Source organism: Notolepis coatsorum (genome assembly GCF_963971535.1).
Source record: "Notolepis coatsorum genome assembly, chromosome: 9".
Taxonomy (NCBI): Eukaryota; Metazoa; Chordata; class Actinopteri; order Aulopiformes; family Paralepididae; genus Notolepis; species Notolepis coatsorum.
Genome location: NC_140173.1, coordinates 138,188,074 through 138,204,648, shown reverse-complemented (window position 1 = coordinate 138,204,648; position 16,575 = coordinate 138,188,074). Strand labels below are relative to the sequence as shown.

Here is a 16,575-nt window from a genome sequence, read left to right as displayed (position 1 = left end):
GTTGTAGATAGTGGAAGTCAGACCCCCCACACACACAATGCACATTCACCACCCCGACACACGAATACACATGTCCCGCACACACATTCATCTTCACATACACAAAGAAATACGCTGCTCTCCTCTATTTCCCCTCACTACATTTTTCTTGGGTGATGTAATAACTTTTATGGTGGGGGGGGGGGGTGGGGGGGGTGGTTGTATGGGTTTATGCTCCAGAGGGCCTTGCCTTACCGTGGGCCTCACAAGCCATTCTTCACTCAGACATTGGTTCTCTCTGCCTCACTGTTCAATAACCTCTGTGGAAGAGACAGAAGACCCAACGCTCTTCTCAACGGCACTGTTTCAGTCAAATTCGGTTCCTAAGGATGACGTGTTTTCAGCGCTGGCTTCTTCTCTTTTTTTTTTTTTCATTCATTCATTTCAACGGAAACACTCTACGCATTCCCGACAGCACTGAGCATGTTTTTAGCACTCAGAGTTCTAGTTTGATGGCTTTTCAGTCGTCGCCTAGCAACAGAATCAGAATCGGAAAGGTCTTTATTTGCCAAGTCGTTTTCACATACAAGGAATTTGCTTTGGACGTTATCCAAAGCAACGACAACCACAGCCACGACCAGTGCTCGGAAGAGTGTCCCAAAATAATAATAAAAAAATTATAATAAAAAAGAAATAATAAAAAAAAGCCTATACAGTACTATTCTACCATGTACCAATGATTTAACATGTGGGCTAACTTCCTATACAATACTATTCTACCATGTACAGTATCATTCATTTAACATTTACATTTAGTCATTTAGCTGACGCTTTTATCCAAAGCGACTTACATGTTCTGTACGACAAGCCATCAGGAAGGGCACAACTCAGCTGAGCAACAATGTTCATCAAGTGTTGAGTGCTACAGTGTAGGTTAGTTTATTAGGACAAGTGCATGACAGTACGGTTAGTTAGGGTTAGATTTTTTTTTTTTTTGTTTTTTTTTATTCAGATAATGGTTGAAGAAGTGCGTCTTTAGTCGACGGCGAAAGATTGGACGTGTTTCGGCTGTCCTAACTGGGGTGGGTAGTTCATTCCACCATTGTGGGGCAAGGACTGAGAATAGGCGACTTCTCTTTGATGACCCTCCCGGAGCTTGGATAGGAGTAGGTCTGAGGCGGCCAGAAGATGCAGAGCGTAGGGGTCTATTTAACATGCCGGCTAACTGCCTATATAGTGCCATTCTACCATTTATCATTAATTTAACATGCGGGCTAACTGTCTATATGGTACTATTCTACCATGTATCATTAATTTAACATGTGGGCTAACTTCCTATACAATACTATTCTACCATGTATCATTCATTTAACATGTGGGCTAACTGCCTATACAATACTATTCTACCATTTATCATTAATTTAACATGTGGGCTAACTGCCTATACAATACTATTCTATAATTTATCATTCATTTAACATGCCGGCTAACTGCCTATATAGTGCCATTCTACCATTTATCATTAATTTAACATGTGGGCTAACTGCCTATATAGTACTATTCTACCATTTACCAATGATGTATTAACTTATCGTCTCTTCTCTTTTGTTCCAGATGGGTTTAGATGAACTACGGGTGAGTTGGTTGGTTGCCATTATACATTTTAAATGGTCATGCTTACATGACTCGTATCAATCAATCCACCATATGCGAAGGACACATATGCCAGACTATAATTCATCGACTATAGCTCTGCATTTAACACGGTCATCCCACACAAACTCTCTGCTAAACTCCTCACTGTGGGTCTGACTCCGGTTCTCTGTAACTGGGTGCTGAACTTTCTTACAAATAGGCCCCAGTCAGTCAGAGTCGGCAACCGGACATCAGGCACAAGGGTTCTAAGCACAGGGACCCCCCAGGGCTGCGTGCTGAGCCCCCTGCTGTACACCCTCTTCACACACGACTGTGTGGCCTCCCAGAACAACACCAGTATCAGATGATACTACAGTCATCGGACTGATCACTGGGGGAGCTGAGGAGGCGTACAGAAGGGAGGTGGCGGAACTGGTGGCCTGGTGTCAGGACAATAATCTCTCCTTGAACGCAGACGAGACCAAGGAGATGATTATTGACCCACGGAGGAGGAGTGTACAGTACACACCTCTGCACATAGGTGAGACAGAGGTGGATAGGGTGAAAACCAATGAGGACCTCACCTGGGCAAAATCCCAGCAACGACTGTACTTCCTAAGAAGGCTGAGAAAATTTGCCATGCCGCCCAAAATTCTCCGCAACTTCTATAGAAGTACGGTTGAGAGTGTCCTTACCAGCTCAATCACGGTCTGGTATGGAAACTGCACTGCTAGGGAGAGGAAGGCACTCCAGCGAGTGATTAAAACTGCTCAGTACATCTCTGGAGCAGCCTTCCCCTCACTACAGGACATTTACTCTACCAGGGCCACCAGGAGAGCACATAACATAATTAAGGACAGCACACACACCCCCAGCACAGACTCTTCAACCTCCTGCCATCAGGCAGGCAATACAGGAGTCTGAAAGCCAGAACTACGAGACTGACAAAACAGTTTATACCCACAGACCATCAGGCTTGTGAACGCCAGCTCCCCCACTTAGCCCCCCCCCCACACACACACCGTCTTGAAACTGATCCCCCCACCCGCTTTGGTGCCAGGCAGACGCTCTGACCTGACTGCTGCTGTGACCACACTGTCACCTCCATTTATATTGTAAACACTGAATCGGAACGTGCAATGTTACTCACTGTGCCGCCTATTATATTTATCTATTTTTACCTTATTTTTTAGCACTCGCTTGTATTTAAATATGTTTTAGTTAAGTATTGTGTGATTTTGTGTGAAGGGCGGACTAGCAAAGTAAGATTGTCATTGTATGGCAAATACAATACTGTCTGTTTAACTGTGCACATGACGATAAACAATCTTGAATCTTGAATATCACCGTGGCGATTGAGAGGTTTGTTTGTTGTATATAGTACATAACGTGCATCAATAGGCCCAGTGTTTGGAGCAGTCCACATTTTTATTTCCCCTCAACATCATTGAATGAAAGCAGTTACTTTGCCAACACTTCCTGTTCTCACCAGTCTTTGTGTTGTCCTTCTCATCCCCGTCCCCCCAACACACACACACACACCCCCTCCAGGTTCAACTCGCTGAGAAGACGACTTTGCTGAGCGAGGCCACGCTGAAGGACCAGAAGTTTGCTGACAGAGTGAGTGTCAGGGGTGGGGGGGGGGCCTCCTCTGGTGTTTCGGGGACATGTGTGTGTGTGGGTGTGTGTGTGTGTGTGTGTGTGTGTGTGTGTGGGTGTGTTTCCTTGAGCGAATTATCCTAATTGTTAATGGGATGTGTGAGCGGTAGCATTCTGCTGATCATCTCTGTGGGATGTTTTGGGAGGTATGACTGTGTGTGTGTGTGGGTGTGTGTGGGTGGGGGGGACACACTGGCCTGTACAGCAAATCCCCTTCCACTCATATTCCCAGGACTCTGTTGCCCTTCGGTGATACGGTAGGAGCTGCCATTGCCTCCTGCTGGATAGACTTAATTACACAGGACATCTGTTTACATTTGGCTTAACCCTATAAACAATTAGAGTGCCATCTCCCACTGTTTTTCTCACACACACCCACACACACACACACACACACACAGTCATAACTCTCAAAACATCCCACACAGATGATCAGCAGAATGCTACCGCTCACACATCCCATTAACAATTAGGATAATTCGCTCAAGGAAATCCCCAGAGTGAAAATTGGTGTGTTTTGATTTTTTCTTTATTTTTTTTAACTAACTGCTGTGAATTTATGTGCATTCTTTTCACATTAGATCCACTCGCTTGAGGACGAGATTAGATGTTTCCACAAAAACTCTGTCGTAACACATCTCGGGACCCCGTTCAAAGGTAACGTAAACGCGTATGAATTAACTTTAGTCCTACGTTCCTGCCAATTTAATTTCCTGTTCCACAAAGAAGCCACATGTAGTGCTGTGTACGAGCCTCCTCCTGCTTTATGATTAACACACACGCCGTCAGTCAAGAGAGAGAGAAAATGTGAAGATGGATACCAATTATCTCTCTGTGCATTCAGTAGAAGGCTATCTGGCTGCAAGCTACCGTAATTCCTCTAATAGTAACCCCGGCTTGTATTTGTTTCAACTGTAGCGGGTACCAGGCTTGTATTAGGAGGAGGCATGTATAAGAGAGAGGCCTATATTTAAAATTTTCAAACGGATCATAATGAATAAATCAACATATTGTGTCAGTTTGAACCCAGTAAAATGTACTGGGTTCATTTATTGAAACCAAGTACTGTATGATATAGTAAACAGTGCAATTACAGGTGGTCACTGGTCATTTCAACGTTTTCAAAGTGAAATCAAGTAACTAGCTCAGTATGCAGCTCAGTATATTAGTAACCCGGCTTGTATTAGGAGGCCGGCTTATAATTGCTTAGATCAAGAGCGCACCCGGCCATTAATAGAGACCCGGCTTGTATTTGAGACCCGGTTACTATTAGAGGAATTACGGTAACTACAATTTCGACAGTTTTCAGCTTGTCATTGCTCCGACTGCTTTGTTGTTGAATCAAGTCAAATCCTAGGTAAGCATATATTGTGCGTGTGAACGTTGACATGAAAAGAAAAAAGTAAAAAGAAAAAAAGTAAAAAAAATATAAAAAAAAAAAAAATCTTTTTCGGTTTCTCACTTGATTCGATACTCGGTAGTACCGACGTGTTTCGGTTCGGTACCTCAAAAGTACCGAATTCGGTGCCCATCCCTATGCTGTGTACGAGCCTCCTCCTGCTTTATGATTAACACACACGCCGTCAGTCAAGAGAGAAAGAAAATGTGAAGATGGATACCAATTATCTCTCGGTGCATTCAGTAGAAGGCTATCTGGCTGCAAGCTTGCTTAGCTTAGCACAAATTATTAATGGAAGTGGATACGGACCAGCAGCCTAGCTGTTGGCCAAGAACACCTCTCCCGGAGTTTTAAGCGAGGCATTATCCGCTTCCATTTATTTGGTATCCATCTTCACATTATCTTCTTGTCTGACAATAAATGCCCCTAACTAGGGCTGGGCGATATGGAAAAAAATCATATCGCGATAACGATATGATAATGTTATCATATTTCTCGATATCGATAATTATCGAATTGTTATAAGTATTAAAATAAATAAATAAATAAATAAAATTAACAACAGATGTATGTTTATTTTGCAGCAATTCTTTGTCATTGCCGCCATCTTTAGTGTTACATCCCCTCACACTCCAGTTCTCAGGCTGCAGCTGGTTTGAAAGCGAAAGTAAACCGGCTTCTCTGCTGGCTGTGGCTCCAGAGGAGTTGAACAGTTCTGGCTCTGCTAGTTTATTTTCTATCTTTTGGCGCTTTTTTGGTGGACAAACCACCGCACATGTGCACCGTGACTCGTGACTGGAGTCTAGTTCTGCTAGCACACATAGCCTACTGTGTACAGACGGTTTCAAACTGTATTTTAAATTATAAAGCAAACAAAATAAATGGACAAGAGAAAAATAAATCTCAATTTGGTCAGTATTGTCATTTGGACAAGCAAAGCCATTACTTTAAGTTGCAGGCAAGAAAGACAAGTCTGTCCACTCTGGTTTTAAAACTGCCCTGTTGCAGGTCACAAAAAAAAATATATATATATATATATATATATATATATATATATATATATATATATATATATATATATATAAAAACGATTTTTTTTTTTTTTTTTTTTATTCGATATCGATTATTAAAATATATCGCGATATTTATCGTTATCGTTATATCGCCAAGCCCTACCCCTAACATGCTGAAGCAAAGGTGGTAGAATATGAAATAGACTATGCTCTGTAGCCTATAGATATTGGAATAGGGTCCATTTAGAAATGGTGCTGTTTTTTTTGTAAATGTCAACTATCCTACTATCGAGACTAAATGTACTAGCTCACCAGTTTTGCTAGTTATTGCTCAAGTAAATCGAGACTGTAGGGCATCTGAACGTGTTGCGGGAAGTGAGACGGTTGCCGATTCACTTTAACTTAATTGACTTCAGAAAGTATTTCTTCAGAATTCAAATATTGAAAAAAGAATGTTGTTCGACTTCTTCTATTCAACCTATTCGCAGATTCCTAAAAAAGAAAACGTGAGATTCAACGTAAAACATAAACGCTATTCTTGGATTTACATTTTGAATCAGTCTGAAGTGAAAGTCAATTGACCCGAACAACCATTGGAGTCTCAACCCATGGCCTTGAGACTACTGCCAATTGAGTTTATTTCTATTTTCTTTTTATACCAAACCTGTTATTGGTTGTAGTCGTTCAGGCTGCATGAGCTTAGGGGTTTTAATGTACACGTCCCCTACAGCCCGGCCCCAGCTGCTCTGCAGACTTTTTCTGATACACGACCATCAATCTGCCTGCTCCACTGCACATGCACTGGTGAACACGGATACAAAATATGGGAACAAGAGATGAGGAAATGAGAGCGTGGAGAGGGGCGGCGGGGGGTTAAGGAAAGGGGAGAAACGAGGGGTTCAACTCACCTAGCTTCTTCATAGACCATCCATGCTGGTGTAATAAAGAGAATCTGCTGTCGGAAGGAGGGGTGGGAAGGGTGGGTGGGGTCGGGCGGTGAAAAATCTTCCTTGGGTTAATGGCTTTTGCAGATTGTGGTCTCGCGTTTCCCACACAAAACCTGTCAGCGCACATATTTTTCCTTTCTTCTCCCCCGATTCTTCTTCTTCTTCCGCTGCTTCTCCGTTGTCAGACCTGAGACGGGGTTTCTCCACCCCAATAAGCTCCTGACCTTCCGTATGGTTGATATGAGTCAAAGTGGTTCCCTAAGACCTCTCGTAATGAAAACGTTAAGTCCTCTTTTGACCACCATCGTCCTTATGGTTAAACTATATTAAGGCTCCACAGAGAACCTCGAACCCAGATGCTTTGGGGGGAAGCACTAGTCACACGTGTTGTTATGACTATTTTGCTTAACCTTAACCCTCTGGGTGCCGTTCACGAGAATTTTCGTTTCTGTGTCGTTATTTCTTTTATTCGCTATTGCCATTCATAATCCATAGAGGCAGCCTGTGCAGGCTGTCCTGAATGGGTCTGAGATCGCAAATGTCCAATACCGCCGCCTAATGCCTTGCGGCCGGTATTGCACATCATTGGAAACCCTCTGTCTCAGCCTGTAAGTCGGTCTAAAAAATCCGGTCCGGGTTTTCCTATTCGGGGAGGAGTAACGTTTATAACACATGGATTGGGGAGAACCGAGCACCGCGGATTCATGTGCTTTCGTGGATCATGTTGGCAACACGATCGACATCAATACTTGGAATGGCGATCAGATAATTGGAATATTCTTTTTGCAGTACATCCTAGTCAAGGTAAGGGCTATATGTTATCAATCTTGCGTTGATCCGAGCATGCCTTCGTTGTGATCCTGTAGTGCTATGTAACGTTACTCCACAACGTATGCCGTTGGTGACGATCGAAGCATAGAACCCCCCACCCTTTCATGCATGCATGATGAAACATAATACCAATAATATAGCGTTGATTTCAGATTGATTGTCGATCCAAGCGAGGAATGGCATGATTTATAGTGAAATGCATTAAACGCTGCTTAGCGGTGTTTCCTGGGATTACACAGAATTACTCTAAAACTATACTCATATTCACCACAGTATAAAACGGGAATGTATGGATGAGAAAATGATCTGTTTTTTGCATCTTGACCGGAAGAAACTCAATGACAATCGACTATATTATTAGATCCATAGCTATAATATTTAATATAGTTTTAGCACTGCAAACACCGGCATGTATCCCCATTCATTACAGCACTGGCACACACGGCCATACGCCCACAGCGACCTCTGGCGCCCAATGTGTTAACAGGCGCCCCCAAAAGTGGCAATTTTTTTACTTGAAATTGAGGACTGCATACTTTTTTTGCAAACCAAAATACTATACTTTATACGTATAGCACATGCATGAGCCTGGTCCCTTTTGAAAGACGTTAATGCCACAAAACGAATGCCTTTGTTAAGTAGTACATAAGTAGTAACTTTGATGCAGTAGTGTGTGTGTGGGGCGGCGCTGTTCAAAAGTTTCAACGTGTGGACCAGATTGACGCGACACAATCCTCTTGGGCAAAACATCACGATATCCACGATACGTTTAAAAAGTGTATCGTTAATGAACTGTACCCGATATTTATATAATATCGTCATATCGCCCAGCCCTAATCAAGTGCACCCGTTTCTAACCAGGTGCATTACTGGCCGAAGGCGTTAGAGGGCGGTATAATACTGTCTGCCAGCTTAGACACACTCAGAACAGTATACACAAGGTGCCCCGCTGAATTATGAATGGATATAGATAATGAAAGAAATACCGTGACAGAAACGTAGATCTACGTTTCCGGCACTCAACGATCGGACGACAGAACCGTAGATCTACGTGAACGGCACTGAAAGTGTTATGCTTGCCACTCTTTTGCTGCTGTTGAAATATTCTTTTAACTGTTAAGTGTCCAATGCACTGGCTGCTGAGAAGCAACCTTTCCACTTCAATAGCTCCTTTTCACAGCAAGACATTGTGACATTTCATAGATGACTAAACACAAATGTAACCAGACATAGAATAGATAGTTAATTATTCTATGGTTACACCTAAGTTTACCCATCTATGACAAGTCAGACATGTCTGCTGTGAAAAGGAGCTATTGAAATGGAAAGGTTGTTTCCCAGCGGCGCTGAGCGAAGAGCTCGGTTTTAGCACTGAGCACATCGGACACTTAACAGTTAAACACATTGTATGTCCTAGAATGATGAGAGGAGGATAGGTCACAACCCCAGTGTTCTCACACACATTATTCAGTTCTGGGAGATGACGCTACTTCTTACAATGCGATTTTGGAATGTTTCTGTGGCAACAATGACCCATCCTAGCCTATGTCTAGTATGCTACTCTAGTATGTCTAGTATGGAGATGCAACACTGGCGCTACAGTACTTCCAGTACTTCCATTCTAAATATACAGCATAAGAGCACCAAGTAGGAGGAGACTTAGTACTATACATAAAGAGTACCCAGTAGACTGAGGAGACTTAGTACTATACATAAAGAGTACCCAGTAGACTGAATACTATACATAAAGAGTACCCAGTAGACTGAGTACTATACATAAAGAGTACCCAGTAGACTGAGTACTATACATAAAGAGTACCCAGTAGACTGAGTACTATACATAAAGAGTACCCAGTAGACTGAATACTATACATAAAGAGTACCCAGTAGACTGAGTACTATACATAAAGAGTACCCAGTAGACTGAGTACTATACATAAAGAGTACCCAGTAGACTGAGTACTATACATAAAGAGTACCCAGTAGACTGAGTACTATACATAAAGAGTACCCAGTAGACTGAGTACTATACATAAAGAGTACCCAGTAGACTGAGTACTATACATAAAGAGTACCCAGTAGACTGAGTACTATACATAAAGAGTACCCAGTAGACTGAATACTATACATAAAGAGTACCCAGTAGACTGAGTACTATACATAAAGAGTACCCAGTAGACTGAGTACTATACATAAAGAGTACCCAGTAGACTGAGTACTATACATAAAGAGTACCCAGTAGACTGAGTACTATACATAAAGAGTACCCAGTAGACTGAGTACTATACATAAAGAGTACCCAGTAGACTGAATACTATACATAAAGAGTACCCAGTAGACTGAGTACTATACATAAAGAGTACCCAGTAGACTGAGTACTATACATAAAGAGTACCCAGTAGACTGAGTACTATACATAAAGAGTACCCAGTAGACTGAGTACTATACATAAAGAGTACCCAGTAGACTGAGTACTATACATAAAGAGTACCCAGTAGACTTGAGTACTATACATAAAGAGTACCCAGTAGACTGAGTACTATACATAAAGAGTACCCAGTAGACTGAGGAGACTTGGTACTATACATAAGGTGTGCTCCCTCCCTGTGCACCTTTATTAAATGCAGGATAGTCTGGATCTCACACCTATCCTGTTTTATGTTGTGTATTTTGTTTTTTTGTTTTTTTTGTTTAAACTTTAATTGTTTTTATCCTAGTTGTTCTTATATTTGGCGTATTTGTATTGTCATCTTTTACTGTGTTTTATTAGTGACATTTACAGTATATGTCCACTTTGGTTTTAAATTTTCTTTAGAAATCAAATGTACTTACGTACTTACTATACAACAGTGATTCAATCTTTGACCATCAATCTTTGACTGATTTGAAAAAATATTTGACACTGTAGGTCCTTGGCAGATATCCACCAAGTTTCAGCCAAATTTTATAAGAAAATGGCAGGTTATTGTCGAGACAGACAGTCACACGCCCGCACACATACAGACTTCATTATATGTAACGAGAAAAATATGTAAAGACAGGCTTCCGACGGACATGCAGCCTTGTCTATATTAAGAGCTATGGTTCCAGGTAGAGGAGCTGATGAGAGAGCTTGTTGATATCTGGTTGCAGGCCCTTTGCTCCCTCCTGGGTGGGGGCGTGGGGGGGCAGCAAGGGGTCGAGAGGACAAAGGCTGGGGGATTTATTGGCGGGGGACATTTTTTCACGCCTGCTGATCAAAGCCTTGTGTGGACTGGACACCTTTTGCATCTCTCTACCTTTCCCATTCCTCATCACGTCATCTCTGTTGGCTCACCCAGGAACACTGCTCTAAATGGCTATTCCAGAGCGGCAGAGGCCACAGGGGGTAGTTCAGTCGTCTGTACTTTACTATTCCAGAGAGGCAGAGGCCACGGGGGGTGGGGGGGCGTGGGGGTCGTTCAGTCATCTGTACTGTATGTTAGATTAGAGTACCGTACTTTTCGGACTATAAGCCGTGGCTTTTTTCCCCATTTTTCGACCCTGCGGCTTATATAACGGTGCGGCTTATATGTGGACAAAACCCGAAAATCGAAATATTGCTTTTTTTACTGCATTGAAATATTATTTGCTAAACTTAATACAACTTGTAAATGAGTTAATTCTTGTTATTTGTCTGACAGTATTGTGTCCCAATGGGAGTCATTCTCTGTAGAGGTGGGAGTCATTCTCTGTAGAGGTGGGAACTTAAAGCTCAATATAAGAACACCACCCACAGAATCAATCTGTCAATATTTTCCGTGTCCGGGCCGGGTGAGGTTTCCCGTGTTGAGTCAAATTAAGCCGCAGGCTCCACTCCTTACATATGGTAATTAAACATTAAAACACATGCGGCTTATAGTCCAGTGCGGCTTATATATGTACACATCATTCAATTTAGCTGCTGCGGCTTATAGTCAGGTGCGGCTTATAGTGCGAAAAGTACGGGTAGTTGTCAGCCTCGCCTGGCCATCTCTGCGTGTATTGTTTGTTTCATGGAGGCAATCGTTTGGTGGAATTTCTTACTCCCACGGCTGACTGGCTAAAACACTATCTCTTCTCCCGGGTTGCATTCGTAAACAAAACGTTGAAAGTCCAGGTTGTATCAGAAAGGATAGTTTATTACTGTTTTACTGACTCTTACTGAAAATAAATAAATATATTCAGGACTTTGTTTAGTATTGATGGACAGTATTATGACGATATCGGCTCAGGTATGGAAAATAACGTTCCATAACATACATTATACAACGGCATGCAAATTTCTCGATTCTGATTGGCCATTCACACGTCTTTATTGGCAACAATCCACGGTCCTGGGCTCAGGACCCGCCCACAACCGAATCACATAACCCTCCCCGGCTCACTCCGGGAGAAAACAAGATCGCGGACAACAAATGGTTATGTTGAAAGCACCATAACGACTAAATATGAAGCGATTCTGTCAAGGGGAATGTGTTAGTCCTTTAAACAATGTTGGATGATGTAATTGATGGGTCTTGAGTGAATCTAGAACAAAAGAAAAATCGCGGTTTGATTGATATATTAATTGATTGATTTAAATTTCTTCCTTCCTACTTTCTACTGACTGCAGCGTTCTCTCTCACACTGTCCGACGCTGGCGTACCCACAAACACACACACACACATACACACACACACACACACACACACACACACACACACACATACACACACACACGCACGCACACACACACACACACTGTGACACACACACACACACGCACACACACACACACACACACACACACTCCTGTCTGCAACAGCGGGGGAGTCAGACTGAGAGAGAAGCAGCGCTGTTTTAAGTGAGCATGGTCTATTGAATTGATTGATTGGTTGATTGCTAATTTTATTACTGTACCCCTGGTTTCCAACTGGTTAAGTTTAGGCTAAAAGAAATAAATAAAAAAATAGGGCGAAGAAAACGTTTTTTTCCTATAGGGCAAAGAAAACGTTTTAATTTGTTTTACCTACTTTATATAGAAGCATCTAAGAATGAAGTTCTATGGAAAGTAGGTCTGCATTCCCTTAACAATTGTGTGTATTGAGCCGTACTGTATTGTACCCATTCTGCATCTGGTAATAAAATTTTCAATCAATCATTCCAATAATACACAGTTGGATGTGTTAGTTGGTTGGATGCACTTCAAGCTGCTTCCACATGAGGCAACTTCTCTCAATCATTCCAATAATACACAGTTGGATGTGTTAGTTTGGTTGGATGCACTTCAAGCTGCTTCCACATGGAGGCAACTTGTCTTTTTTGTAGTTGTGGGAACTACTTTTTCTGGCGGATGGTTTTTTCAATAAATCTTCGATTAATGTGTGTTTATTGTATAGAAATAAGGTTGGATGAATCTGGCAGTTGTATAAAAGCTTTACACCACGTGCAGTCGTGATTTGTGACCAATAAACCATGCCTAGGGGGGTCTAACGACCCTCGGCTGCGCCTCGGGCCTAACGACCACCCCTAGGCATGGTTTATTGGTCACAAACCACTCCTGCGTGTGATGTAATGCTTAATTAATACTTTTCATCATTAACACATTGGGTGCCAACAACGAGAAATCTTGTTGTTGGCCGCCGAGTGCCAATGACGAGAAATCTCGTTATTTCTTTTATTAGCGATATCCATTCATTTTTCATCCATCGATTAGTCGTTAAAATAAAATAAAAAATTATTATTATTATTATTATATATATATATTTTTGCACTACCTATCTTTGTGAAAGTGGCTTCTCAGCTCTGGTCCAGCTGAAGACTTCTTAGCTTAACATAACAGACCGACAGTAAGTTTGGGGGAACTAATGGGATAACTGGGGATGTTGTTTGGTCCTGACAAGAGTCTCAAAGCAACTCTGAGGTCATGCTCAATGTCCAATCTGTTCCTCTGCTCTGTCTTCAGCTGGACCAGAGCTGAGAAGCCACTTTCACAAAGATAGGTAGTGCAAAAAAATATATATATATTATAAAAGAAATATATATATATTTTTTTTAATATATAATTTTTTTCGGTTAGTCGACTAATCGAAAAAATAATCGACAGATTAGTCGACTACCAAAAGAGTCATTAGTTGCAGCCCTAGAATACAACAACCAGGACTCCCACCCCACAGGCTTCCCACCCGCAAATACTGTTCGTAGGGACGGCTGATTTGAACCCCGCGTCTCTGCTGTAGTAGGCCTTAGACCTCTACTATCCAGCCGCCAATATTGTGTCACTTGATTCGCAAATAAAAATGATTATTTTTTTATAAAATATTTTAAAAACCTATACGATAAGATAAAACAATAAACATGTATATATTGCCCAGCCACTGGCTCCTGCCCAAACAAGGACTGGAAAGCGTTAAGTAGAATAAGTATTACCAGCCCTGTGTTACCTGTACTGTACCACGTAGTTTCCCTTTCATAATTGGTTATTTTGGGATTATGGTGTCATACAGCCAGAGGCAACACATTAACATGCAGCTTGTGAGCCCCTCTGTGTTCAAGGGCCCATGCTGAGCGGTGCGATTATTTGAGTTGGTTTTACTTGGTTTTACTTGGCACTTAATCTGAACCCACGCCTTGAGCTTGAAGCGTTTCAGTGTTTGGTTGCTAATAGGAACATGATGCCACACAACAAACGGCAATTGTCAATATCTACATAACAGATGTAATCATTTTCAATGTGGTTCCTGGTCTGTATCTTCTTTCACTTTTATCTGGTCGACATGGAAATGGCAATGATGACACATTTAGTTTGCAGTGTGTAGCAACAGTATTTATAACCGTATTTATAATTGCATCCCAGAATACTGTGTTTCCCACGCCTTGTTCCTCAGGGTCTCCCTAAATCACGTGTGTGCCTTCTTCCATACACACACAATGTGCTCAGGAGGAGTTAGTGGAAGCAGGATTAAGTGTTGGGTTACATTAGTTACTCTACAAGAGATGAGCTCTAAAAGCGATTGTCTTTATAAAAAGCAACTCATTGGCTGCTTCTAAACACTACATATAGTGATGCACCGATGTGAAAATTGTGGCCGATACCGATATTGATATTGCTGGTCTGGCCGATACCGATATTTACCGATGTCGATATCTCTGTATAGAAAACACTTTTTTATGATAATCAAATAAAGAGCTATTTTCCAAAACGCATTTATTTTTTGTACTTTTGTAACTTATTTTCAGAAATGACTGATATTTTGAAACTATTTAAGGCCAAAACAAGTAAAAAAAAATTAAAATAAAAAAGAATTTAAAAAGATTTAATTTTATTTATTTTTTAATATATATATCGGTTCATATCGGCCCTATCTTGATATCGGACCGACACCGGCGGCCGATATAGCATGCATCACTAATTACATACATAAAGTATGTACATCATACTACATGCTGTCGGAGCTTACTGTTCAGTACATGGAGTGCAGTATGTGCGACATACTACATACTTGGAGGACCTGCACACCCAGGTGGAAGTGGCTGTTTGTAACATCACAAGAAAGCAGTTCACTCACAGCTGTTTCCACTTCCTAGCTGTGCAGTCAGGAGGATATACTGTCAGTTTTGCAGAAGAACACATGTTTCTGTCTCTACTGGCCAGTATGTTTTTTTTTTTTTATGTTTGTTTGGGAGATTTTCACTGACCTGGAACCGGAAATAACATGATACATTACTTAAGGCGAGCACAGAAAGACTCAGAAGAAGCTTCTATCCCCAGGCCATCAGGCTGCTAAACGAACAATAAACACTATGCAACAACCATCAAATGCACACAGCACACACACCCACACGCACACACTCACTCAAACAAACAACACACTGCAGCACCCACTCTCCACACTTTAGATCACACAAACACACTTTACACTTTATATTTATTGATAAAGGATTTGCACTACAACTCGTACACCTACTGTGAATTGTACCTAAATTGCACCTCGTCCCATTTCTGCCTTGCACTATATAGTATTGTATATTAGTACACTGCACAGTATTGTATATTGTATGGTAACTACGTCTATTCTGCATCGAACATTGTACATATGTCTAAACTGAACACTGACCTCATTTTTTTACTTCTAATTTTACTATGTTATTTTATTTCATACTTATCTTGTCTTGCACAGTCTCTGGAGCGTAACAGTAAGAAGCATTTTGTATAAAAGTATTCTGTACTTCTGTATGACAAATATTAAAGAAACTTGAAGAAACTTGAAACTACCTGGCGCATGAAACGATCGTGTAGCACTTATCCACTCCATACCTAAAACGTGCTTTCGGTATGCACACCAATTTGTTGTTGCATACTAACTGATCACGTACTGAAAAGTGCATACAGCAATACCTGTAGCATGTAGAATCCGGGCCTCAAAACATCCCTGTGTTTAGCGTGTCCCCCAGGGGTCCTCAGTTTTGGAACCATGGTGCTATGTTGTGTTTAATGACAGTTTCTACGGTGTAGGCAGAGAATAATGTGCAACAGTGGCTGTTCCTCAGCTGATTGTAATATGGTTTTTTTCTTTTTTTTTCAGGCCCTGGACACAACACTACTGATGCTCTGTCAGAACCCACTGAGTACGAGTACCTGAAGAAGGTCTTGTTTGAGTATATGATGGGACGGGAAACAAAGGTATGGTTTCTACAGGAACACACTTTGGTTGCATGCAGGTAAACAAGTCTGTGGAGCGATAGAGCCAGTCGTCTGGATCTAAAACACGTTTTTAAAGTAGAGAGGCGGTAAGGAGACTTGTGTATTAAAAGAAACAAAATCGCTTTCAAAGTATGATTACACAATTGCCTTTGGTTGCTAATCGGACTGTAATAAATGGCCCGGCGCATGGAAGAGGAGGTCTTGGATATTGCAACCCGGAAGTGAGCAGCCAATAGCTACACCAGAAATGCTGAACCATTGACCGTTGCCCCAGATGCTAAATTGAAGAGGATAGCCAATGGGCTCCGAGATTGTTATACCTGTAATGTAGGTTAGAACATAATCTATTGTACATATCTCTATGGTAAACAAATACATGTTTTTGTGTCATTGTACCTAGTATTTGCAACACTACATGAAATCCTTACT

At 41.5% G+C, this 16,575-nt stretch overlaps 1 protein-coding gene across 5 annotated transcripts in view; it reads left to right on the top strand.

Annotated features, from left to right (window-relative positions):
- golga4 (golgin A4) overlaps positions 1-16,575 on the top strand; it is a 120,113-nt gene that overhangs the window by 96,258 nt on the left and 7,280 nt on the right. For all 5 annotated transcript variants that reach the window (XM_084321092.1, XM_084321090.1, XM_084321089.1 and 2 more), the window contains 4 exons: positions 1,594-1,614; positions 3,166-3,234; positions 3,855-3,930; positions 16,028-16,125. In XM_084321092.1, coding sequence (XP_084177218.1) covers positions 1,594-1,614; positions 3,166-3,234; positions 3,855-3,930; positions 16,028-16,125 — 264 coding nt within the window. The remainder of the gene's footprint in view (positions 1-1,593; positions 1,615-3,165; positions 3,235-3,854; positions 3,931-16,027; positions 16,126-16,575) is intronic.